The 27969-nt window shown below is 39.0% G+C and overlaps 1 protein-coding gene across 1 annotated transcript; it reads right to left on the bottom strand.

The window, feature by feature from the left end:
- Positions 1-1745: 1745 nt before the first annotated feature.
- On the bottom strand, positions 1746-23537 carry NAPEPLD (N-acyl phosphatidylethanolamine phospholipase D). Its single transcript, XM_062490819.1, is given in 7 exon segments — positions 1746-3107; positions 4339-4453; positions 5365-6011; positions 11708-12020; positions 22856-23186; positions 23451-23495; positions 23498-23537. Coding segments are annotated over 7 exon segments (1611 nt in total). The 3' UTR covers positions 1746-2987.
- Positions 23538-27969: the final 4432 nt, after the last annotated feature.

The raw sequence follows: 27969 nt of genomic DNA, 5'->3' as shown, positions 1-27969 counted from the left end.
AGTGCTTTAAAAATGTAACTTTAGGGAGAGCAGACATACTTTAAAGAATATTTTGTTAGGAGTCAAAGATAATCTCCAACTTCAATTCAACAGTCTCATTTCTTACTTAAAAATTGTCTGACAAGAGCAGTATCATACATGTTTTTCAAAAAACTTCCAATGCTGTAGCAGCCTTTGAGCTTCCTTTCCTTGGGGATCTTTACTCCTTTTGTTTTTCTGCAACTGGAACATCACTGGAATGAGTGCTTCTGCAGAATAAGCCCCCATAAAGTTTTAGTCATCAATCCAGCATTAATTCAAAATGAAGTGGAATCCATACAAACATTGCTGTGAAAGAATCTGAACAGAGCTTCACTGACAGACAGAAAACATATTGGAAAATACTTCTAAAACCAAACTACTGACAAACTTCCACTACAGAGAAACTAAAAAAGGTGTTGGATGTAAAGGCTAGGAAAGTTTTCCACTTTGTTCCATTTTTAAGAGAACTGTATCACCTAAACTGTAACCAAGTGCTTCATCTTTCTGATTAAGTATACTCACTCCGCTCTCAAGAAAACATTACTATCTTCTCTTTCTGTAATGCAATAGATATTTATTTTCAGGTCACTTTGCAAATAGCTAAAACTGCAAGAAAAATATGACCTTGAAACTGTGACAGACCCATGCCCTAATCAATACAGGGGTAAAGCTACACATACCAAATTTATCCACATAGGTATATGCACCTAATGCAGCTGGAATACAGTTAAGGCAGAAATAGAAGTTGGCACAATTCCCAGTCAGAAACTTGACAATTGCTACATTGACAGTGAAATTCCTTTTCTCCTTCTCACTGCTCCTAAAACATGGTACAGTTTGTAATAAGCAAGTTATGCTACAATCACTTAATGTTTTGCAACGTTTTGTAGATTTAATGTTTTCTGCTACTGAATTTGACTAAGAAAAATAAAGACTAGGCCAGACACTTAAGAATTTACCCACTCTCCTAACAAGACATTAGGACCAGTCTGTTCTAGGTATAGCTGATACATGGTGTCTTCAGCTCAACAATGGAGATATCTAGATGTCCCTTTCCGTGTTCTCCGACCTAAAAATAAGTTTTTCAAATATGGTCTTTTTGACAGAGTTGATCTCTTAGCCCTTGCTTTGACAGCTGACAGAAACAAATGGCTTTTTCTAAAAATACATGAGAACTTGCTACGGTGTTATCTCAGTTTTCTTTTTCTGGTGTAGAAAAATAATTTTTAAATGCTTTCTTCATAGAGCAATGCTGTTGAGATGTTTTGAAATCCTGCAAGACTTTCCAACATGCCTTTTATGCAAAGATGTCTCATTTTTTATCACCTACCCCACATGCTTGGTGGAATCTTAGCAGCACCAAACAAAACATAATGGTCACCATTCTAGGTACAAATGTGAATTAACAGATCCAAAACAAGCTATGTCATTACTGACATTTAGTTTCTGATCCATGTAACTCATTATTTCTCTGCTCTGTGGCTGCTTATCTAGGTATTCTGTATTTTAGTTTCACTCTTTCTAAAGTACATAATTTTACTGAATAACCTATTGATGATTATAAAAACAGGTAAAGAAAACCCACAACAAAATCAACGTTAAACTTGTAATGCAAAGTACTTGAAACTTCTTGCAGCTTGGTGCCCTCCACAAAATTACAAACAGATAATATACATAGTATAAAACTGTGATTGAAGCCCTTGTGTAAATGCTAGAGACTTCCTCTGAAACAGCCTCCACACTGAATAACAGGGTAGTTTTAAAAAAGTTTTGGTAACTGTCTACAGTTAAAAGATTACCTCAGTTGTTCCTGCCATGAAATCTCATTAACTGGTTTTCATTAGCTGCCAGAAGTTCATGCCTTTGAATAATTCGTCTTTTTTTATATATATTTATCTTTGTGGGATATGAAAATAAAATGTACATCAAGAGCAAAAAGAAACCCCAAAACCAACCCACGTATCCCACAGACCAAAAGAAATCATAAACAAAACATAATTTGCCAATGAAATTATGAAGGAGAAGAACAGCCCTTTTTATTGTCAACAATTGGCTTTAATTCTGTAAATTAGCAAGACAATTTGATACAGACACATTTGGCCAAGTTTTATAACACTGAACAATGTTGGAATCTCTCATTCAACTTTAAAATTATAGGGAAGCTATTAGAAAAAATACCACAGCCCTTGCTTAAGACTTTCTACTGAAAAAAAAAAAAAAAGGCTGAGTTAATGCAAGGACAAGTGACACTAAGAGATTTTTCCACTTCATGTGCTGCAGTTGACACATTCAGACCTAACTTAAAAACACAGACAAAACAATAAAAGTGTGCAGATACTCTGGCCAGCAGTTAGTTAGTTTTATATATCCATGATGCAATATTAAACTATCTCTCTCTCTTTAAAAGGCACATTTCTTTGATGTAAAATTCAGCTTCTGCAGTTCATTAATACATGAAGAGTGAAACAATTTGACCATGCTTGTGCTTTAATAACACAGCTGTATTGGAAGACTTCACCCCACAAAACATACAGTGAAGTTATCAAGGTACAGGGCATAACTTGAAGACTAACAAGTCAGAGATGACAGTCTAGCAATGAATAACTCAAGTTAGCCATTAATCCTAAGAATATGTTCTGTGCTGAAGTTATTATTGCTGCTGCAGGTAAGATGAGTTTAAAAATAATTTCTTTTTAATCAGCGGTGTACATAAGAGCAAGTTATTCTCAGACAACACAATATATAAACCACTTTTAGATCACCTCTCTAAATTTATAAACAATAAAACTAGTAAAATTTGTCATGAAATTGTATGCAAGCTTTAGTTCTGAAACAAAGACAAACCTGGCATTTAGAAATCCAATTCAATCTAAAAAAAAAATCTATGGTGCAGGTACTTTATTATAGTATTGTAACATTAATTGCTAGTTCAAATCAATCAGGGTTTACAAGGAACTGACACTGTTTCAGTTTTCATTTTTATTCAAATTCCGTGACTCTCCATGGCACAAGAGAAAGAAGTCATCTTTTTTCAAGCCGTATCTTTCAAGAGCTTCATTCAATTTAACCGGAGGATCCAAGTAATACTGAAAAAAAAAACAAAAAAACCAAGAATAATATGAGGGAAAAGATACCACTCCAACATCTTTTGAAGGGGGGGGGAAACCCCCACTGCTCTAAAACACGGGGGGAGGATAAGGATATTTGTCACATTAAAATGTTTGGGTTCATTTTAAGGTTTCGAACGATAAGAACGCTGATTTACAGCTGCAGAGGAACTAGCAAGGCTCAGCTTGTCAGCAGTAGATGCCTTCGGAGGAAGCGCTGGCCGCCAGCAGCCGGCGCTTTCCCTCGCTCTGTAAGGCCAGGCTGGCAGCGGTCCCGTCCGAGCGCTCGGCTCCCCCAGCGCGGCCCTCTCAAGTTATCGCCGTGCATTTGTCACATTTTCGAAAGGCAGCGTCAAGGAGAAATCATCAATGTTTCTGCTCCTAAATACACAGTAACATTTGTACCGCGGGCACTAGTAACACTGGGGACAGGAAATGTTCTAGCCAAGAGTTTTATGCTCCCTCCGTGCCCTGCCGCGGAGCTGCACGGTGAGCTGGGAGGGAGCATAGACGGGACAGAACATTTGATGAGATAGGAGGTAAAATGGCGCAACTGATGCAAAAACAAAAGTTGAAAACCAGCTACCAGACAATATCAAAGCAGATGTAGATACTTCCTATTCAGTGCATTTTTAGTTGCTGTGTATTATTCGGTCTGTAGACTTGTGGGGGGGTGCGGGGGGGGGGGGTTTGAGGGAAAAAAAAACATTAAAAATAATAAAAAACTCAGAAAAACTCGATTTTTAAATATCTCTTCTGGTTTTGACTTTGAATCAACTATTAAAAACACTGTTTATATATTTACTAGACAGACATAATTAATAAATACTGTACTGACCTACAGGCACGCAGTTCCTACTATCTCCAAGTGATGCACCACTATGTTTCTGTTACTGCATAATGTAATACATAACACTGCATAATACTGCATGTGTCCTCATCTGTTGTGTTCCTCAGCATCTGGATGTCAGAAATCCTTCACATCTGCTTCAATAACTGCACTTTCTTAACCATGGAAATATTTTATGTACATGCTTACGGAAAGCTAAGCAGTGTTTTGAACAGCAGTATAGAGAGTACAACTTTTCACTCAAAGTTCACATTTTAAGTTTGCATTTACAGATATGTAGGTTAAACTGCACAAGCAAAGCTTCACTTATGACTGTCTAGTCCTTGGAAATCTGAACTCATATTTAGTGCTGCAATTTACCTCGTTTGCTAAAGCAAAGGTCCCCCAGTGAATTGCTACAGACTTCTTTGCTTGAACATCAATATGGATTCTTACTGCTTCTTCAGGATCCACATGCTGGTATTTCATAAACCACCTACCAAAACAAAGAACCACTTTTATGTGTCACCTAATTCAGTGCAAGATTTCTCCTTTACTTTCTTTGCAAAGAACAAAAAGAAATATATGCTCACCTAATTAAAAAAAATCATAAACATGTACACCTAGATAACACAGAACACTCACAATCAGGCAACTAATATATACCAACATATCAAACAGCAGTTCATTTATTGTACTCTCTTTTTGAAGGATATTTCTTATCTCTATTTTCAATAAGTTAAGGACATATTACTGGTGCCCTGAGACATTAAGGCCGAAACTTTAAATCCATCCCTGATAAGATTTTGTGCTAGCAGTACACACCAAAAGATGTGTGCTTCAGAGACAGCCCAAGGGAACAGGCAAAACAGAAGAGAGAACTTGACAATTCAAAGATACCAAAGTTTTACCACACTATTTGAATTCCCATTTTTTTTTCCCCAGCCCATACATGCTTTCCTTCCAGCATTATATGAGTACTATTGTTTTGTATATGAGTACTACTAAGTGTTTTCTCCAAAAGGAGAAAAGTTTGCTCTCCTGAGAAAACAGATCTTTGATGCTCTATAACCAAGTCATCTTTGTCTCTAGGTAAGTTGCAAAATCAGGGTAAAGACTGAAGCAAAAGAAAAATGCACCAAATGACATACACTAGAATGATTAAACAATGCTGTTTCAGAAAAAAAAGGCATATAATAATTCCAGATCTTTCCTCAACATTTTTAAGGGAAGAAAGACTGCTGATTCATCCTTGATGTGCTTTAATCTGAAGTAAAAACTCCCCAGAAACATCACACATACACATACTTTTCAACAAAGTACACCTCCAGTTTTAACTTCTGAATTTATTTTTTGTGATCAGTATTTAATTCCATTTATGTATTTTGCTCAAACTGATTTTCCTACCTTGGCTCATAAGCTCCAATGGGGATGGCTGCGAGATCAAAAGGTCCAAACCTTTTACCTATTTGTTCAAAAGCAAAACAATATCCAGTATCTCCTGCAAAGAAAAACCTGTTACAAGGTCCCAAGACAGACCAGCTGCCCCACAGAACCTTGTTGTCATCCAGCACAGTCCTTTTGCACCAATGTTGGGAAGGGGTGAAGACAAAAGTTACCGCATCATGACCAGGGACACAGTTCTCCTCCCACCAATCCAGTTCAATCACATTCTCACAGCCACATCTCTGCATCCACTGCAGGAGCCCCAGAGGCACAAACCAGCGCAGCTCGCTCCCGAAGCGCTCGTTCAGACTCGCCACGGAGCCGTAGTCCAGATGATCGTAGTGGGTGTGGCTGATCAACACCGCATCGATCTTGGGGAGCTGCGCTACCGTGCACGGAGGCCCTCGGAAGCGCTTGGGACCCAACAGCTGAACAGGGGAAGCTCTCTGGCTGAAGATCGGGTCAGTAAGAAACACGAGTTCATCCATTTCCACCATAACTGTGGCATGTCCCAGCCACGTGACTCGCATACCATCTCCTGTCTTCCCAGCATCTTCTGGCATTTGAACAAAGTAAGGTTGTAACAATGGAAGTTCTTTGTCGAGTTCCTGGCAGAAAAGAACACAATATGCATGAGAAATTTCAGAATATACTTGGCCATGGAACAAAAACTGCATACAAGGTGCAAACCAACACAGTCCATACTTGTACTTTGTTCATGCTTTTATGCAGAGAACTGCAACACACACCAGATGCCTTTTTAATGTCCATTTTCCCAGCTATTTCCTCCTAATTTCATTCTAGGTTTTTGCAACACTTCTCTGTCGAGAAAGAGGAGAGAGTATCCCACCAGGCCAGGAGACCTGATAGAGTCTGGGGGCATTGCAATGAAAGCACTGCAAGGCACTAACAGCATCCCAGGAAGGGATTCCTCCACCTGAAAAAAAAAAAACATCTATACACACACACACGCAAAGTGTTACTTAACAAATACTCAGGTTTAGCTTATGCTAAATGATGCATCCTTTTAAGTCCTAGCCCAAGTAAGTCACAGGTGAAAGAAAATGCCATGTACCCCAGCCGCACTCCACAATAGCTCTGCTAGCTTTTATCAGGCCCTCTCTCTGTCCTCATTACATCTAGAAGCAGCACACAAAGGTTAACCTCCCTTGGCTAATGTTAGCTATTACAATTCTGCCTTCCCATCCTGCCAATAATTTGATGAACATTCATAAAAATAATTTTTAAGATATACCTTATGATACTTAGATATGCTTGGTTATGATAAGCTTCCTCCACTTCCTCTCTTATTCCAGCTTGACAAGTTTTGCAGTCCCTACTTGAGTACAACAGGTGAGAGAACTGATCTGGATGAACATTAATCCAGAGGTAAAAAATACACAGCTCTCATTTTGATTGGCTCGAATTTGACTCTGTGTGTATCCTGGCACAAAGGAGGCCATGGCTGTACATTACCTACTGAAATTCACTGCCCAACCACCACTCATTCTCTCATTTTGAACCAGAGTTATGCTCTTCACTGCAGTGTGGTTGAAGTGCTAATGCAGAAGTTTTATGTGTAATAAATAAGAGCTTTCCTATTTAAACAAAAAAGACAAAAAACAACCAACCAAAGAGTCTTCTCAGAATTCCTGACCATCTCCAGCTTGGCCACAATGTGGCTAAGGCTCTCCTCCCAAACACTTATGGTTTGTACTCCTCACATTGCTTTAGAAGAATTTTCATGTGCTAGGGCAGCTTCTAGACTCCTGACACTCCTTTCCCTCATAATCACAAATGTCCCAGCACTTCTGGTTCCAAGTCAAGTTCTGCCTGCCATGGTTGCTGCTCTCATTCTCTCAGCCTAGCACAGATTAGCACTATCAGTGAGTTTATACAGAACTGACCTTGTGCTCCTTTAAAAGTCCAGCTGATGCTGTGACAGTTTAGAACTCTGGGAGTTGCCTTGCTAAACCAGTCCTGACAGTTTCAGGGAAGTTACTTTCTTCACAATATTTTATTGATTTGGAAGGCATATGTTGGGAAAATCAAAGCATGCACATCTCCACCTTCCTGCAATTCTGCTGTAAATAATAAAATATTAATGAAATTGCTTTTTCTGAGAGCTAATGGACAAGACATGTATACTGAAGAAGTTTCATTACTGTCTCCAGGAATGAGAAATAGATAACCTTCTGTGAAGTTGAACATAAGGTTAGTACAATACAACCTCTTGGTTCATACAATAAAAGGAGGAGTCTTATACTGAAATAAATGGGCTTCTCCAAGAAAGAAAGCATCACTTTCTTATTTCTATTTCATTTTAAGTACATGGGAACAACACTGGCCACAGAAATCTGAACCACAGAAGAATATATACTGTGACACTTCAAATTAAAAAAAAAAAAAAGATAGATACACAAAACTAATATAATACTCAAAAATGGAAATTAGGACAAACCAACAAATTACGTATAGTTAAATTAACAAATCTGATTATATCAAAGAAATAAAACTCAGACACAGAACTTAATAAATTGTCATAAAGCAATTCAGGTCAGTTATTACGTTTTTTAATGGAAAATGTTCTTTTTAAGTGGTTGGTTTTAGAGTTAGACCACACAATTTCTCAGAAATAAAATAATTCACTTTTTTGCTGACATTTGGCACAAATTAGGGTTTTTTTAAATTAGCATTACACAATATTAATAAACAATATTAAATGGATGAGGAACTGGCCAATTGGCAGATGTGAACATTAAGTGGGACTCAAGACATATTCTACCTAGTTTTACCTGGACTACAGTTAATTTTCTTCCCACTAGCATAAATGGTGCTACGTTTTGGATTTGTGCTGAAAACAGTGGTGACAGCACTGATGTTTTAGCTGTTGCTGAGCAGTGCTTACATAGCATCTCAGCCAGTTTACTGGGCACACAAGATGCTGGGAGGGACACAGTTGGGACAGCAGGCCCCAACCCATCAGAGAGATATCCCATACCATATGACATTGCACCCAGCAGTAAAATCTAGGGTAAGAAGGAGGGGGTGGGGGACATTCAGAGTGAGTGGCATTTGTCTTCCCAAGTTACTGCTACATGGGATGCAGCCCTGCTTTCCCGGGGGAAAACACCTGAACTGAACACCTGCCTGCCCCTGCAAAGGGAACAAATTTCTTAGTTGTCTTCTGCACACAGTTTTTGCTTTACCTATTGAACTGTCTTTATCTCAGCTCACAAGCTATCTGATTTTTTTTCCCTTTCAATTCCACTGGGGTGCAAGCAGTTGGGGGTGGAAGTGAGCAGCTGACTGGGACTTGGCTGCCTAAAGCCACAACACATCTGCACTACTAATAAAGGCTTTAGAGGGATGTCCCTGGGATTGATGCTATCAAGTATTTAGAATAGTCAATTTAAAGGTAGAACTATTCACTATAAAAGGCATTTGTAAAAGTCACACAGACAGGAAGATTGATAGAGAAGAGCATAGCCTGAACAACTGCTATCCTGACCTATTTAAATGAAATTCTGTAACACAAGTTCAAGACAAAGCAAGATCACAAAGGCAGTGTAACCTGTGGATCTCGTACAGAGCTTGTGCTCTCCAGGTTTGTGATACACAGGCCTCTGATCCAAATCAATGATTCCTCAGAGGATGAGATCAGAAACCAGGCATGTTCTCAGTGCAAGTGATTTGTGCTTGGGGTTGTTTGGTTTTGGGTTTTGTTTTTTTTAGTATTTTACAAAAGCACATCAAAATCACATTTTAAAGCAATAAGCAATACTCAACTCATAAGATTTCAAACTAGAATATAAATTCTATTAGCAGTCTTCTCTTAAGCACTTAAGAAACACTCTCTTAAGCACTTAAGCACTTAAAACACAGACAACAAGTTGAAGCAATAGAATGAATGAAATACGTATTTTATGGAACTTTTATCCTGCTATAATACATTTTGTTCTGTCAGACTAACCAGAAACATACTAAAACTAGAAGAATTACAACAGATTTTTGAAATACAGCAATGTCAAATCAGCTACCAATAGAAGTGTGCTTAATACTGTCTTATCTTCATTACTCAAGTAATACAAAAATTCATCCTGCTGTGCCCCTTCCCCCCTCCCTGCTCTTCATTCCTTTCTAATGCAAAGCAAGAAAAAACACATGACAGGCTTTGGTAGGACTAGCTGATTATCTTGGGATTTTTGGTGCTTAGTGCATACTGGAATACCACGGGATTTTACAGAAATGAAAACAATCTTAACTGCTGATGCAACAACTAATAATTAAAGATCTTCCAATAGCACTGAACAAAGTTACTAATAAAGCCTGTAATGAAAATACAGGAAGTCCATGCATTCTGGATAATGACATAGGCTCATTGTGAAGGCATGATTATAATACATATAGCTTTTCCACAGTGAAGCACAAACACATATCCTGGATAATATGCTCATTTTTACATATGCAAAGCACTTGGTACAGATAAACTGAACCTGCCCAGCATAGCAGGGCATCACTAGGGCATCAATGTGGAAACTGAAGCTCAAAGGACATGCCATCTAGCAGTGATAAATAAAGTATGGAGCCCTTGGGTTGAATTTTAAACAAGCTCAGAGGCACTTCACAGGCTGATTTAGGGGTGGAACAAAAGTGGTTGAAACAAGCATCAGCATGGCTGAGGACTCCAGAAGTGCATTTCATTGATCCCTATCTAGGTTTTGCTGTTTCTGATTTACTTCACCAAACTCCTGAATAATTGCAGGCACCTAATTAAAAGATTTCCTCTGCAAAAAATAGACTCAGCCCATACTTAATCCCAACTGGGTCAGAGAGATGGCTTTTCAACAGGTACCTTGTAGATTTCTTTGTGATCATCCTTTATGGTAGGGATGAGCTGTAAATTAAAGGGGAGTGCTGCAGTTCTGCACTCCATCAGAGTGCTGTGTGCTCTGCACTCTGCAGTACACCTCAGCACTGCCTTCGGGGGACCTCAGTCACTGCCCAGTTTCTCACTGGCACTGGGAAGACATGGAGCCTGTTCTACACGTACCAAGTAGGGCAGCAGTCAAAGGCAACTGAACATGTCCAGGTGTGAATTTCATTAAAAAGTGGCCAGCACACTGTCTACAAAGCTGCACACACTGACAAAACCCTTGTCACCACAAGGAAGCCACCAACGCTAAAAAAGTAAATTGCTGGAAGGGATTGCAAGACTGACACAAGTTTGCTGTGTTTCTAAGTCACATTATTTATTATTATTGTTAAATTACAGCCAAGATTATTTGTTCCTTAAACATCCCCAAACCATCATGCGTTAATGCCTAACATGGCTTTCCTGCCCATAAAACTGATAGAATTCCTTCCTTCACAGGTAATTCAGGTAAGACAAGACAGAAGGCTCTTTACTAAATACTGGCTGTGAGATTTATACCTTCTTCCATGCTTAAAAAGATTATTAACACCTGCTTGTTAAAGTATACTGTCCTTGGTTGTGCACCCTACAGCACAGTATTTCTGAAGTACAGTCAACACATACACTGAGAAGTAATTCTGTCAAAATTCATCTTCATACCTCCTGTGACCATAAAGATAACCTGTGGCTTTCCAGTATCCATTACTTTTCATGGAAAAGAAGCTTCTCCTGTCTCCCCCTTTATATACAATACCTGACAAAAGCATTCCACCAAGAACAAATAACAGTATTACTCAGTAAACTGCCACTCTAAGTGTTTCAGTACGAATACTTGCTCAGGTTACTTTTAACATATGCAATTTTTTTTCTCCTGGTATACTGGAACACTAAAAATAGATTTGTAAACATTTTCATAAGTAGGTGATAGAAACTATTACATTTTCATGCAAGAGATGCAACATATGTATTAAATTGCCATCTGGAAAAAAAAAGGCAAAATTTTAAAAATTAGATACGTCATGAAATTAGCTATTTCATACAACACAAATTAATTTAATAGTGTGCTTCATAAGGCAACACCTATTAAAAAGGAAAGGCCGTAACCGGTTTATGACTCAGCTAGGGGGCCAATTTTTTGTTTTTATAAATGTAAACTGAGCTGTATAAATTAAAGCATGTGGAACTAACAAGGAGACAAAAATTGAAGAGGTAGAAAGTAATAACCCACCTTTTGAAAAGATTAAGATGTCAATAAAATCAGAAAAGTACAACGTAGAAGAGTCAGCAGAAGATGCCTAATGAGTATTAGTTAGAAACTGTCTTATTTTATTGATTAGAGCAGAGTTAAAAGCAGTCTTAATCACAAAAGTAAAACATGGAAGTATTCACCTGCTTTGAGCGTGGCACATTGCTGTTATCTTTTTCCATGAAGGACCATTTCAAAACGTTTAGTAAGGTTGGTGATTTCCACGTTGGCCACGGGTTGACAAATCTCCCATCTTTGCCCCTCTTTGATTTTGTTACATCTTCTTCTAACCTGTAGTCCAGCCTGAAGCTTTTTCTGAAGGTCCTGGAAGAATCATTGCCCCCGGAACCTCGACCCGAAATCTGACGTTTCTTCACTGCTTCTTTAGGGTACTGGTTACAGGTAGTTGAAGGCTGCTCTTCATCTGTGTTCTTATCCATATCTTTTTCAGGAGAACTAAATCAAATTTAAAATTAATCAATATTTTCTTGGTCTAGCATCAACATTCATAAGACTGAATGTTCTCACACATTTGAAACAAACCTTTCTTGTTTTATGATCTACTGTATTTTTTTTTAATCAACAAAATATGCTTTTAAAACAGTTGCTATTACACAAAAGACTTTGAAAACATGCTGTGGCAAGCAGACATGAGGGCTCTTTGTAGTTCAGGCTGAATTTTACTCCCTGGAATGCACAGCTTCAGATACTAACACTATTATCTACCAACTGCAAAAGTGAGGGGGAAGGGTTCCTTAATTTACATTTTAGAAGAATAGCCATTCCTCCTGAAACTTATGACATTTAGTGCCTGATGTAATATGATCCTGCAAGTCTGTGCAAGAGACACTGGAACTTGGGTACTTATTTTGTACCTTAGGATTTGCCTACATAGTGACTTAGGTTTGCAGTAAAAACAGCAGTCTTGTGTAGCATTACTAGCACTTTACTTATACCAACACACATGCAGGAAATGCAGAACACAAAAGATATTTGGTACTGTTGTGTATTTTGTCTAAAACAAATGAAAAGTTTATTATAATAAAGGTGAATAACTGATTCAAATACAGTTTTGATGCACATATAACTGAACTGACTGGTGAAAGGTCACAGGAGATTGAAATATTTTAAATCACAGCGCAATTCACTCTTAATTCCATTGTGAAATAAAGAAAGGTGAGAAAATAATTGAGAAAAACTTACTGCTATGATGTCATGATTCTGGTACATTTTTTAGAAAACTACAAACTCAGTAGTCAGAGTCTCTTATTCCAAACTGCACTTAAATGTTACGGACTTTACAAATGTAATCAAATTATACCCAAGGTAGAAAAACCAAATATCCCTATTTTATTTTAGAAGTTGCCAAAGCAATTCAATTGAATATAAATGCTACATTTTCTTCATTTACTTTCAACTGAAATGTTGAAAATACATTGCAAATACACTGTTCTGTTAGCTTTAAAAAAAAATTGTTACGGTTTAATGAGTGCACAACTTTCTGGCATTTACAAATTCTACTTGATTAAAACTGGAAGATGACTAGTAATGAACAGGTAGCACTATTTACAGCTTAGGTGCAGGAATAATTTTTAATAACAAACTGTGACATTTGTCCTGTGAAAAACTCTCCACCACAAGTTTTGGCCTATCTACTGTTTTTTGGCCTATCTACTGAGTTTTACTAACTCAAATGCTCAGACTTCAGCTGTACACTCAGAAGCACTGGGCCGATGTAGCCAAGCCAGCCCATGCAAACAACATTGTCAGAACAGAATTGAAGCTCACAGTTTTCCTAGAAATCACATAACTCACTCAGCCCCCTGTAAGCTCAGTTACAGGGAAAATGAAATACATTGTTCACTGCAGCATTTCAGCTAAGATATTACACACGTGTCAGCAAACTGAACCCAATGCATTTGCTGATGATGCTCCAACTTCAAATGCAGAGTCCACTTCTGCTACTTCAGCAGCAGCTGATGACTAAACACTAAGTATGGTATCAGCTGCAAAGATTACAACACCTGATAAGTGTTGTGACATTTTCTTAACAAAATAACCATTATTGTGCCATAAAGTAAAATACCAGCACATCAAAATTAATTTCTAATAAAAAACCATGAACAGCACTCAGAAAACAAGGCTGATAGATTTTGTTTACCCCTGGCCACAATCTTGTTTTATGTAATTGCTTTGTACTCTTGTTTACTTTTGTTTCCCTGCAATTTTACTGAAACCAATCCATGTATGTATGACCTATTTAGCATTAGGATGCCATATCTGCATCATAATTTAAATGTAACTGTTACTATTTCTAGGCTTTTTTGCTCTATTCCACTAAACATCTACCATAATCAGCCTTCAATGAAATATTCAACTTGCTCTATAGCATTTTAAATAGATGCAAAGACACAAAAAATCAGTGCCACAAAAAGGCAGGCAGAATACCCAAAAAATGGTCCTGGATATTTTAACTGTTACTTTAACTTAAGGGTTGTGTTTGTGGCTTGTCTTTGCATTCCTCAAAAAGCATTTTCAATGCCAAATCAGTTTATTAATTTAGAAAAGCACACAGACACGGCATAAAACAGCTACTCTTTTAAAAATCATCATGAAAACAGATCACAAAAGTTTAATCAGATAAGTACTTAATTCCAGGAAATTATTCTCTTAACATCTCAGATGTCTGATTTTTAAAACATATACAACTAGCATAATTATTGCTCCTACGAAGCATTTTATATTAGAGACTGGGGTGACTAAAGTTTTATGTTTCTCTTTATCTATTCATTCATCTCTAAAGTAGGTGAATTTTACTTTTCCTTAAACTTTCATATAAACCTTTGATCTCATTCTGAAAGTATAAACCCCTAGGGAAAGCAGGGATCAACTATGCTGATTAAATGAAGACAATGCCAAAGCATTTAAGGCTCTGCAGGTATCTATCTGTCTGCCAACATATTTTCTACATGATGAACATATATTACTTTCATTGGTATTCCATAAGCAACTGAAGTGATAAAAGACCTCAGTGCTCACAGAATACTTTAAACCTTATACATGCATAAGAAAGGAAGACATTTACAATCAGTTAAAGTATTCTTGATGAACTGTAGATTCCTTTGAAGTATCAGTCCTGCCAGATAATTTCTGCTCCATTTAAATTGATTAAATACCTCCTACAATATTAATGACATAGTTTTCATATACAGAAGAGGAAGATGATAATTTCTTGAAAGCCAGAAATCATTAGCTTAAAATAAAACTCAACCAATTATTAGTCCAAGGAGATTCTTATGCTTTTGCAAAAGAAAGCCTCTACAAACAAGGAGATTTGGCAGGTATACTCTAAATAATAGAAAATACCCAATCAGAAATCAGTTGATTTTTCTGGCAGCTTTGCTAAATTCTTCCCACCCAAAAATAATAGTTTGGCACTTGAAAAACTAATTCAAGCTCTTGAATGGTGGCAAAAATTATGAGGTATAGAGATACGAAAAATCAAACTAGAGTAGAATTCTGTTCACTTAGGAGGGACAGAGGGAAGGGATCACATCCCTGGTGAATATTTATTGTTATGTAAAATTCCACAAGAAATCTTTTTATACCTTTAAATATATTAAAAACCCCTACTATTCTACTTAAAATCATTCACCAGCTTTCCTGGCAAATGGAACCCATCCTTGAGGATGAGGTGAGTTACCCCCAGCAGAGGGCAAGTGCATTGACACTATTTGTAAGAGGGGCTCAGGAGAGACACGAGGCAACCACTCTCCCTCTGTCCTCAGAGATGCTTTGCTCTTTCAGCTGAATTCAGAAGAGGAAATGGACCAACACATACAAACTTTTGAAGAAGACATTAGTCATGCCAAATCCACGAGGCAAGAAGGTGTTCTAGACAGAGAGGAAGAACACTACTGGCTGATGAATAAGACAAAGGGAAACATGAATCAAAATGCAGAGCTCACATATCAGGTTTTCTGAAGAGTGAAGCTGTAGATCTGGCAAGATGTGACTTGGAAAACCCATGTCTGACATCCCACTTAAACTGGCTTACACCTGTAAACAGGATATAGCCCTTAGGACAACAGGTTTTGGGTAAATGGTTTATTTTAGATTTGCTTATATAACTGAAAATTTGGACATAAATATTTTGGCTTTAAGCCTTGTGTTTATTTAGGAAAATAAAAAAAAACTTAACTAAATATTTTAATACTCTGTTTCAAAAGAAGGTTTGAAAAAGGATACAATAACATTACAAGAAGCACTCTGCCATTATAATTTTTCTTTTTAAATAGTCTTTTAAACACAGCAGAGCTTCAAGTCAAATTACTTGAACACAGGCATAAAATCTATTGTCTTCACCTTTTCCACCCAGTCTCCTCTAATATCTGCTGCTCCATAAATGAAATGGATGTAGTTCTCCCTGCTAATCACAGGGCCATGCACAACATGCTACTAAGCATCAAGTTGGCCAAAACAGACTTACCCTTCTTTTCTACACAGAAATGTAGAAAATTAACAAATAATAATTTGTTAATTATTAACAACTTAATAACTTATTTAACAAATCCATAGTCCTGAAAGTTTAAGAATTACTATGAAGCTATGGTTTACTGGAACACAACAACTTCCCCAAAACTTTACAATTGCCTGGTAAACATTCCACAGTTTCCCAAATACATTTAATTTCTCTGCTTTTTTGAAGTAAAGGGTTTGGTTCTTTTTTAATCACTGTCTCTCTGTGTAAACTACATCCAGAACTAGGCTGCACTAATGATCACCTGGAAGAGATAGCACACAATTCCCAGCAAACTCACACCACTACAGCCTTACCAGAACAAGACTGAGCATTCTCTATATACAGCTCTGAAGTTTTCTTTCATGGTATATATTTTAATGACTGCAAAAAACCATGCATTTTGGCTTGAAATAAAATAAAAAATTGTTTCAGTTAGAAGGAAAGGTATTTGCAAACACTAGGGACCATGCAAATAATTGGCTCTCACAAGCTTTACTATCAAATGACTTCCAGCTAAGTTTTGGCTCTGCTTTTATTTTTCCTTCAAGTCTGAAATTGGCTGCTTTAATTAATGAAGAGTTTGAGACTGGAAAATTCTGAACGCTTTTAAACTTTTATTGTGCAGTACTTCTAACTGTTCCATCCTACCACTGTAGATTTACCAGAACATGAACCTGAGCCTCCTGTGGAAATTTTCTTTCAGTGTACCTATTTTTTTATCACTGCACAGCAGTTGCACCAGCAATTATTCCAGATGCTCTTGTTGTTGGGATTTCACACAAAGATCTCTCAAGCTTGCATTAGCTGATCTGCGAATACTTTTATTATTTGAATCATATTAAAAATCCCTAGTAACAAGTGTTGCCAAAATTTTCATTCAACAGATCTGTAAGTATCCTGATTCTACACTGTCCTTGTGTACTATTCAAGAAAGATTAACAAAAGTGTTGATAACTGAAAAAGGAATAGCTCTCTCCATAAAGAGCCTCATGGAACTAGAGTAAGTCCTTTATCATTCCTATCTAGCTTTGAGGATCAACAGTAAAACAAATCAAAGTTTTATTTAGACATCATGGAGAAAAATAAGATTAGTTACAAATAAAGAAAAAAGTGAGGCATCTACCCATGGTCATCTGTTGTTAGGCTTATTTTTTGGCAGCTGTATTGTTTAAGCAGCCACTACCATGAGCCAGCTCATTTCTGCCCTCACTCCTTACCCAGGCCTGCAAAAACAAATACATTCGTCCACATAGTGAACTTGTTTAAGAAACTAGTCTAGCTGACAGTCACTTCTTACCTTACCATCCCTAGAGTAGCACTTAATTTTCACCTACATCACTGAGCAACCATACAAGTGTTACAAACTGGTTAGGACAGGGAAGGGTGAGGCCGTGACCATATTGTTGTAAACAAAAACTACTTATGCCAGAACAGGTCTAAAAAAAATTATGAAATACCCTCCATTCAGAATTCACTGTGTAGCTCAGTTACATGTACCACCAAGTTAGGTTCAACAATTCCTCCTACTCTTTAATTTTCAATCTATTCCCTTCCAAGGTTTCATTTAAGCTTACTGATGATGCTGCAACTCTCCATTTACCTCCTTAGATAGTAATGTTTGATATTATAACCAAGCACATTCAATAGCTCCCTACCACCCACAAGGCAGCCCACTCCCATTACTACACATTCCACCTCTATTTTGCCGGTATTCATTAGGGGAACGAAACCAACAGAAAGTTATTCATGCCTATCAGCTACACCTTTACATGCCTCCGGATACAAATGCAAATAGGCCTTAGAGTCAGGCTCATCAGTAGACCCTGGAGCCAATTATTTCTCAATGCTGGGTTAAATCTGACCAGCAGCAGGCATTGTATCAACTGAATAAAGATCCTGGATCTGGGACAATACATAACTACATTTCCTTTGTTTTCATGTGCCCCAGCTGATTGTACCTGTCCAATATGAGCATTCTGTAGTCCCCAAACATGTCTATGATCTGTAGATAATATGACAGAAGAGTTTTGTTACGTGCTTATTCTGTTCAGGTTGTGATCCCTGATATGACAGTAGCTGTCCATAAGAGACACGCAGCAGAACAGAGATGACAGACCCAGGAGCCAATTTCTTTAGTGATACAGGCCTTTAAAATAAATTGTTTTCCTCTCTACCCTCATGTTTTACTGCAGTCTTGAATAAAAGAACCCAGAAGTTGGCTTGTGGCCATCACATTTGAAAGAGCAGCCTAGACTATCATTATGATTAAGCACAAGAGCAGGGTAATTCTGTGGTATTGCTGAAGCAGTCACCAAAGGCAAGCTGGAGTCAAATCTCCCTACACCAGAAAGGAAATTGTATTCCTTTGCTCTCTCTAAACCACTAGTTTCATATGACTAGTTAATTTATAGGGAAGAATGTTGAAAGAACAAGAGCTGGAATCAAAGTTTTCTTACCTGCTCTGCAGGACTGAGACTGACACACAGAGAAGCAAGGTTTGTGCATTACAGCTGTTATGGTACACAAGACAATCACAAATCAAATGCAGTCGACTTTTAAATCAACAGACAAATAAGTACAGATAGCACATGCACACAGCTGTAAGTCGTGGATTCCAACAGAAACTACAATCTCCATGGATGGCCCTTCACTCTTAGACAGAACTTCAATAAAGCTTTTCCAAAAGAAAAAACATGAAACTCGCACCAACCCAGCTACAGGATTCAGAGCCCAGCCTTAGCGTTCTGGCACCAGCTGCACTTGTGCAACTATTTATGTAAACGAGCAGTTCATTAGTTTCAGTTGGTTACTGATGTGACTCCAGTTAATGACAGAGGCACACCTTGCCAGGATGGGGCTTACTGTTAGAAAAAACTGCCAAACTTTGAAGTTGAGCATTTAAAAACATACTTTAGCCACTCCTGTGTGTTAACAGCCTCTACATCTTGGAGTTTGTATTTGAAGTTATGATGCCATTGAAGTTGTTAGCGTATGTTTTTCTTAACTAAGAAAAAGTTTTGAAATATTTCAAGCTCACACTCCATCCTAAGGGTAAAGGTTTTCCATCTAACATCTTAATGTCAATTAGATATGACTAAACCCAAATGTTACTACTTGTAATTAAATTAAGGTTCCACTTGAGCATGCTGTGGGAGAAAACTGGTTTCTTTTGTAGCACGTGGTTAGAGAGGCAATGTAAGAACTATTTCCATAAAAAGGCACAGAAATCATATTTAAGCTTTGATGCATAGGATCCAGAGTTCATTTATCATTGACTCTGGCACTTTTATGTGTGCAATTGCTATCTCCACCTCATTTAATTTTTCTTTTTCCTTGCTTCCCCATGCTAGAAAGGAACAAATCCCTATGCAAACTTCCTCTAGACTCACACCAAGAATAATCCTTTAAATCCCTATAAAACCTCAGTTATCCAGGAAGTGCAGCACCACCCAAGAACTCAATTTTATTTTTAAACTAATAGACAGTCATAAAAATTTGTTTATATTCCTATTTAAAGACTTGTCTATTTTGATTTCCTCTTTTCATTTCAAAGTCCAAGCACATTGGGTCCAACATAATTTCTCTGCAACATGAAAATACTTCCCTAAATTCTTTCTCTTCTACTTGATTTTCAATATAAAATCAACTTTTGCATGTCCTAACAACATTCTCTCTCTTGCTCTATGTATGTACCTGCAACCAAAACATACATGGATTTTACAGAATTATTTATAACATTTGAATTCAAATTTCTTGAAATCCAAGCAAATAATCTCCAGGTCAGCTGAGATATGGAAGTGAAAAGTTTTTCTTTGTTGAAACAGATGCTTTTCTTGAATGCACGTATTCAAAGACCAGCTTTAACACGAGTTAAGCCAGAAGGTCACCAGCCTTTCCAAATAATGAAAGTTCTGAACATCCAAACTTGATATTGGAAAGCCAGAAAACACATCCAATACAGCACCTTATAGTTCTTTAACTGAAACACACACATTTTAAGAAGAAATTCCAAGGGACAGTAGACAGACACAGCAAAACATCAACACTCAAGAAAACTGGATACATCACAATATGAAAATGTTTTTCATTACACCCTTTTTCCCCATATATAAAGGAGCTTTGATTTCATCCCCATAACTCTAGATTACAATGTCTTTATGTACTCAAAACAAAATGCAAAGTGCTTTGGTTGTTAGTCAACAACAGAAGTTTTAATGCTAGAAGTTGTATGGTTTGGGGTTTTCTTCTTATGGAAGAGTCAGGGCATACTTCCAACACAAACATGAGCCATCTACTAATTTTCAGGGCACCATCCTAAATATGTAGGTGTTTTAAGGAGACAAAGTGTTTCATGTAAACACACCTTAATAGACACAAATAAACCATGCTATTGCTACATTCTTATCAGAAGCAGTAGACTATCACTGAAACCTTCCCTCAAAATCCAAAGCATGACAAAAATACTTCCAAATATTTTAAGGATTACAATCTGTTATCCTATACTAAGCCTTACTCACCAGGCAGTAGGACTTTCAGCTCCAACCACAGCAACAGTCTTACAGAAGAGGTAACTCTTGACAGAAATTCTTTAACACCCAATTTCTCACTCACACATCTTATCAAACTTTGTTTTTCACAGTAGGTGCATGATGGCAGCAGTGTTTTCACACTGTCACTTGGCAATGCCCAGTTCTCTTTCCTGAGCAGATTTGCCAGGTTTATCTGCTTGGGCACAGCTGCAGACTATTCCAACCCAAACCATCCCTTCCTTGTACAGCTGCTAAACACCAAGATGTTACATGCCAAGAGTATATAACACAAAACTTCTTTCCTAAACTTTCTTTTCTAGACTTTCCTAGACTATTCTTTTGTTCCTAAGGATATTTAAACTAAGCACAACATTTAATTTACAGAAAAATCCTTTTTACTCAAATCTTTAGGCACAAGGCAATCAAGTGATTTTCCATGGTCCTGGCTCTGAATGTATTAGAAATAGGGCTCACACTGTAACCTATAAAGTTAAAGTAATAGACTGAAAAAAAATTAAAGGGAGATCAGGAAAGGATTCAGAGATATGACAAAAAAGCAAAACTAATTTCACTGCAGGTGTTACATATAAAGATACTAATTAATATAGCAGCATTTATGTTTTTCTCATCACAGACAAAATAATTGCCTTCCTTTTTGCTGAAAATAACTTAAAAGCTATTTCTGAATGAAGAATTAACAGATTTGGTTCAATCTTGAGTTTATAAAGGCTGAGGAAATAGCATATTTTCTCCTAGTTATTCCTTAAATCTACTTAGTAAGTGCAAGTGAATAACATTATAACAGTGGACTGCTTCCTCTTAAAAAGGCTTCACATCTCTTTTGATTAGAGGCCAAGCAGAAGCTAAATAACTGTTATTTATATTTGAACAGTTTCACTATCATCCTTCACTTCCTCTTCTCCCACAAACAAGTCTCCATCATAACTGAATCAAACAGGGCTTTCCAACTTCTGGGTATTAAAAATTCCCAATGTTTTTTATAATAGGCATTTCAGTTTGAGATTATTTGGGGTATTTTGAAAGTAACTGCTGCAATAATTCTTGAATTATTAAGAAAAAAGAATATTCTTGTCTTCCTCAAAACGTTATCTAAAAATAAGATGAGCTTCCTACTTTCTTAACTGATACAGCTGCTACTATGAATAAAAAAATACTCTTCTCAAGGTTTTTTTGCCAGAAAGCTGAAGTGGTTTTCCTGTCATTATCTTTAATTTTGATGCCACTTTAGTCGGTGCAGTCTGAAAATTAAAGCAAAAATACTTAAATACAAATAGTACTTTCCTTTAAAACTAAAAACTTGCTTCATAATCGCGATTTAGCAAATGGAACAAATCATACTCGTCACCAGAAAAAAAAAAATTCTGCACAAGTTCATTAATTTTACTGCATGCAGTCAACAAACACTTTCCACAAATCCTTGATAGAGATAATTGATGATCATTGAGATTATTTGGCTGCACTAATTACATTAAATGACCTCCTTAATATCCTCCACTTCTCACTACACAATGCGAACCCCCCCTCACTGCAATAAACATCTGTTCGTGCTTCCTTTTCAAAAGAAAACATTCTCCAAGCCCCCGACACTATGAAGCGGATTTTTTGTCTGTGTGTGTATGATTATATAACTTGTTTCTTTCCGAGCACCGCTGCAGCATTTTACTGTCAATTGACAGCAACGAAAGCCTTGCGCTGGGAGCGAACGCAGCACTTTCTTCTTGCAGGGTTTCTTTCACCGGTGCGAAAGCATCCTCCGGTCACAGCTGGTTTTGGAGCTGGCGCCCGTCGGGGTCTGTGCCCAGGCAGGGAGCGGGGCAGGGGCACACGCCGAGCTCCGCGGGCAGCCGGGCTGTGCCGCTGCTCCCCGGCCGGGAGCCGGGCTCGCCGGCCCCATCGCCTCGCCCGCCCACCCGCGAACTTTTCCGAGCGGGTGCCCGCTCCCGCTCTACCCCGCTCCCACCGCCTCCCGCAGCGGCTCAGCCCGATCCCCCCACACTCACCGGCGCAGCCCCGGTACCGCGTGGGTGTCTGGAGAGCCCCGCTACCGCGCTCGGAACAGATGCTCCGCTCCTCCGGCCGCCAGCCGGGCTCTGACAGCGGCAGCCCGGGCAGTGCCTCCCCTCCGGACGGGCACGGCCCGCCTCCTCCCTGCCCACAGGAAGGCGCGGGGGCAGAGACCCCCGGCCCCAGAGCGCTGCTGCCGCCGGAGCGCCGCTCACCTCCTGGGCTGCTGCTGCTGCTGCCGCCCGTGAAGATTCTCATCCCCCTTCTCCTCCTTCTCCTCCTCCTCCATGGTGCCGCTCCACCCCTTCCACGGCGGCAGCTCTGCAGGTCTCCGATAGGAGTTGTTGAACGGTTGCGGCATTCCACCTGACCAGCCTGCTGCCGAGGGCAGCGCGACGAGCTGCAGGGAACAGTTCCACAGCGCCCGGCGCCCCACCATGGCGAGCAGGGGGTCCGCGGCGTCCAGCCCTTCACGGTGGCGAGCAGAGGTCACCACACATCCCGGCCCTTCACCGTGATGAGCAGAGGTCACCACACATCCCGGCCCTTCACCGTGATGAGCAGAGGTCACCACACATCCCGGGCTTTCACCGTGATGAGCAGAGGTCACCATACAGCCCGGCCCCTCACGGTGGCGGGCAGAGGGCACCACACCGCCCGGCCCCTCACGGTGGCGGGCCGAGGTCACCACACGGCCCGGGCTTTCATCGTGATGAGCAGAGGGCACCGCACCGCCCGGCCCCTCACGGTGGCGGGCCGAGGTCACCACAGGGCCCGGGCTTTCACCGTGATGAGCAGAGGGCACAGCACCGCCCGGCCCCTCACGGTGGAGCGGCGCCGTTAACAAGATGGCGGCGGGGGGCCGTGTCTGGGGGGTACGGGCAGCCCCAGAGCCATGGCGGGACAGCCTCAGGGCTGCCGGCACGTTCTGCCCCTGGAGGCCGGACTGCTCCTCGGCACCGCGGAAAAGGAAGCGCTCAGCTGTGCTTCTGGCCGGTTCGCAGGGGAGGTAAATGTTGTCTGCAGTCCCGTTTGGGAGCACGAGAATGCTCCGACCGCCAGGTGCTGCGGTGAAAACTTTCCTGGGCTCGGTTGCTCCGAACAGTCTGGGGCAGCGCCGCCGTCCCCGGGGTAGCGGCACTCACTTTGTCCGGGCGAGGCCACCCTCCCCCAGAACAGCCCGCTGTGCAGGCACCTGTATCCGTGCGGCCTTGGGAAGGTAAAACTCGTGTCCAAGTCAGTTCAAATGCTGGGTTACAACCATCCCCTCGCCCCCTGCTCACATCTGAATGAAGTTTCCAGACTATGGTCTGACAAGTGAGGCATTTTGAGGCACCCAACCCAGAGAAATTGGGTTCTCAGAAAGAAATGTGTATTTTAAAAGTATTTCCTTACTTTCTTAAGGACAATGGGTGGCAAAGAACAAAGCTATGCAGGTGTGATGTGAAAAATACCCCATATTATCTAGCAACAATATAAAATCTAGGATTGTCTGGAGCTCTGATAACACGTTTATGTTCAGTTTATCTTGAAGCTTGGGACTGGATATATGGTCCATAGGTAAAGAAATCCTACCCATGTTCAAAGTCAAAGTTCTCAATGCATGTCTTGGGAGACTAGAAATATGGGCCTTACTAAAACAAAAGTGTTATCTGTCATTATCTTAGTTTCCTTAAGGTAAGGGAATGATAAAACTATCAAGCTGCCTTGTTCTGTATGAGTTATCTGTTTTCTGTGTTCTTTACATATTGATACAGATATATATTGGTTGCTTATGGTCAGGAAGATTTGCTGACCTTTGCCAGTGGAAATTCCTAATTTATTTCTTACTTCTGCCCCTTCTCTCCTGACATTTCCTGATCATTTCATCTACCACTATGTCTAATGCTAAGGTGGCCTTGTAGCAATTACTTTTACTCATAATTATTAAACACAAATCTATACTGATTCAAGCTATTTCTACTGTTACTTTATGGAGTCTAAGATTTCCTGAATGAGTTAGATGATAGAGCTGTCGGAATCAATGACCATTAACATTAATAATTACTGCCTATGTATAGAAATCTGTGTAAGCCACTAGGTAGGTGCCTCCAGGCTTGTAGTTGATTGCCAGCAGTAGCAGATTTGGGGTGCTCATCCTACACTTCAACTGAGTATCTCCTAGTAGGCAACCCTGGCTCCACATGTGGTATGGAAGTAGTTTGCGTATCACCAGTGCTGCAAAAGCCACAGCTTGGGAGGCTCTGCTTTAGTAAATGCATTTTGCCTGTACTATAGATACAGATGTCAATGGTTGGAAGCTGTAGGTAAAGATACCTGGTATCTGTGCAGAATGCAATTTTCAACTTGAAAGGAAGCATGCCTGGTGAAGAATGATACTGTTTTGTTGTTCTTGTAATTGTTAATACTGCTAGAAGTGTATATCATTGTATTACCAACTGTGCCACACTGGCATGCACAACGTGAGAAAATTCCACTCCAGATGTGCTGTTCAACAGAACCAGGATTTTAAACTAGTTTCCTCTTTCAGTATTCCCTGGAGCCAGCTGAGATCTCAATCTAGTCCTGCTTCTTTGGTGGGTTTGATTTTTCAATGTCTTATGCACACAAACGCATCTAAACTGAGGAAAAGTCCCAAGGGAATATTTGTGCTCAAGTAGTTGTGTAAACCCACAACAAGGATGTCTCTGGTTCTTTTTACTCCCCAGACATGCTAACATGCTTAGAGGACAGATGTTAGGATCCTGCAGGAGCTGGAAGCCAGAAGTTACTAACAGCTGGGAAGGTTCCAGCCATCTGTGCCTGAGGTAAGGGTTTTTGCTTGGCATCTAATATTAAGAAATGGAGATTTAATAATTTTATTTCCATCAGTGGCATGTCCTCCTGACTACTCATGCACTTTTAGTACTCAGGCTGACCCTATATATTGTCCTCTGTTTATGAAAGCAGAAAAATTATGAGAGCTTCTTTGTACTTCAGAGAGGCACAAATACGGAGGGATAGGAGAGTGGGGTTATTCAGGGGTCAACGCATTTCTCTTTCCTCACAAAGAAATTTAACAGCTGAAACTGATAATTTTTTATTGAAATTTTTGGGGTATACCATTTCATTAACTAATTGGAAGGATAAATTCCTTAAACTAGCTTAATTTGCTTAATGCAACTACCTGTATCTTAATTAGAACCGCACAGTTAGTGTTTCATTAATTGTATCTGCAGTGGTGTCCTTCCCTTGGAGATAGTGCATTTGTCATGGGCAAGACAGCTTGACTAACTTGATTATAAAATTTGTCTTGATGAAAGTTTTAACCATCTTCACAACTGAAGTTTATCAGTATTTTGTTTAGATCTCTCAAGTGTAGTGTTAATGTCTTTTCCACAATGTCTAATTTAGTTGGTTTACATAAGATGTGTCAGACCAAGATACTCATTGTCTTGGCCAGTAACTGAAGCACAATCTAAAGCAAGAAAAAAATAGAAATTTTATAGTTAAAATTTTATAGCTTTATAACTGAACTGTCTGAACTTAATTGAAAATCCTTCTAGATGACAGAGTAAAAATGTTGTGCCATCTCTCACTCCATCCTAGAATATCGAGTCATAGTCCAAAATCCCTTTTGGCTGTGGTTTGCTATATACTAGGCAATATTTACTGTTGTAGTGCAGATGCATCTTATTGCATAAAACCCCCACACTTTGCTGGAACAGTTTGTCCTGGATATCTGAGTGAAATAAACTATCCTAGCAAAAAATATTTTCATCACTTTAATATTTGCCATACAGGAATTTTTACTAACATAGACATTTAGCACCAAAAGAAATTCTACTAGGCTAGTAAAAGCCTCTCTGGCAAAACCAGCCCATTTTGGGACATAACCAGAAAGCCTAACCTTGCCCTTCTGATTACAGTGTGCAGAAGTAACCACCTTTATGGTATCCACCCTCTTCAGGAGGGAACTTGAGGGAGAAAATTTATTTGGCACATGTTGCAGGCAGAGGCAAGTGAATTTCAAGTCCTGTTGGATGTTAAGTTACCCAGGGGAAGAGGGGTTACACAACCAGCTCATATACATATGTGCATAGATATAGATATACATACACACACACATAGGTACAAAATGCTTCACAGTAATGTTTAATCAAAACATTGATTTATGTACAAAATTATACATAAGAAATATATTAAAATGAAATTGCTGTAAATGTTATGTTTACAATTACAAATCTAAATCTCTTGCATGATAAAGAATTTGACAGTTTTGAGGACTGTAGAGAAGGAACTTATGAGTTACAGTTAATGCTCAAAAGCACATTTTGTTTTGTTTTATGTGAAATACTCTCTGATGCCTTGCTGGCATACTTTAACTTGTACTTAGGGAACACAGCTGGGGAAGATAATAAACTGGAGCTGTAACAGAGACATTTGCTCTGTGTTAAACCAGTAACAGGCCAGGAACAATTCTCCTGCCCTGACACTAAATTCTCTAATGCCTGTATTTTCACAGAGATAAACCTTCCTAGCCCTGAGGAGCAGCTGGCTGTATCAGAATTTGTTAAAAGTCTTACCAGGCCCACGCTAATCCCTGATGATGCTTGGACACTATGTGGCAGAGTGCTATTCAGCAAAACTGGTAGCAGTCTTGCTAGTGATTTAATGCTTATTGAAGAACAGTAATGTCCACTGTACATTACTGGAACACATCTAGCCTAGACAATACCCAATCTTGAGATTTAAACTTCTATCTCAGAAGAAAGTTTTTAGCTTTGTTTCCAAAATTGGTAAAGATTGGCAGTGTCATTGTGAATAAGCACTACTATGAGATGATGCTGTTACAGTCAGTACCTGACACTGTATTGTTGTTGTATACCATTTTGCAAAATTGCTATCATTAAAATTTACTTAGGAAGTTCAATTACAGTGTTTAAAAGGCTGCATCAGGTCCAGATTCCTTTGTGAGTGGCATTGTTCAGAAAGAAAAATCCTTGCCCTTTTGCAATTGAATTTGTAACTGAGCACAGGGTAGTAAACAGGAAAAAAAAACCACATTCTGGATTTACAAAGGAGAAAAAGTTAAGAATATATAGAATAGCTCCTAACACAGTTTGATACAAATGTTTTGACTTTTAATTGTGATTTAGAAATTATGGAACATTGTGCTGTTTTCATTGCAGACAAGATGCTAACTGTTTCTTTGTGTCTAAATGCATTCCAGAAGAGTGTCCTTCTATCATTTTAGACTGATACTAAAATGGATTGAGTTTGTGAATTATCCTTTGTTTAAGGGAGTGTTTCTCATGCATAGTGCCACGACTTCAATGTGAGTGTTGGC

The sequence above is a fragment of the Cinclus cinclus genome, chromosome 4 (genome assembly GCF_963662255.1).
Source record: "Cinclus cinclus chromosome 4, bCinCin1.1, whole genome shotgun sequence".
NCBI lineage: Eukaryota > Metazoa > Chordata > Aves > Passeriformes > Cinclidae > Cinclus > Cinclus cinclus.
The sequence above is the reverse complement of the archived record's forward strand: the minus strand, read 5'-3'. Positions and strand labels throughout refer to the sequence as shown.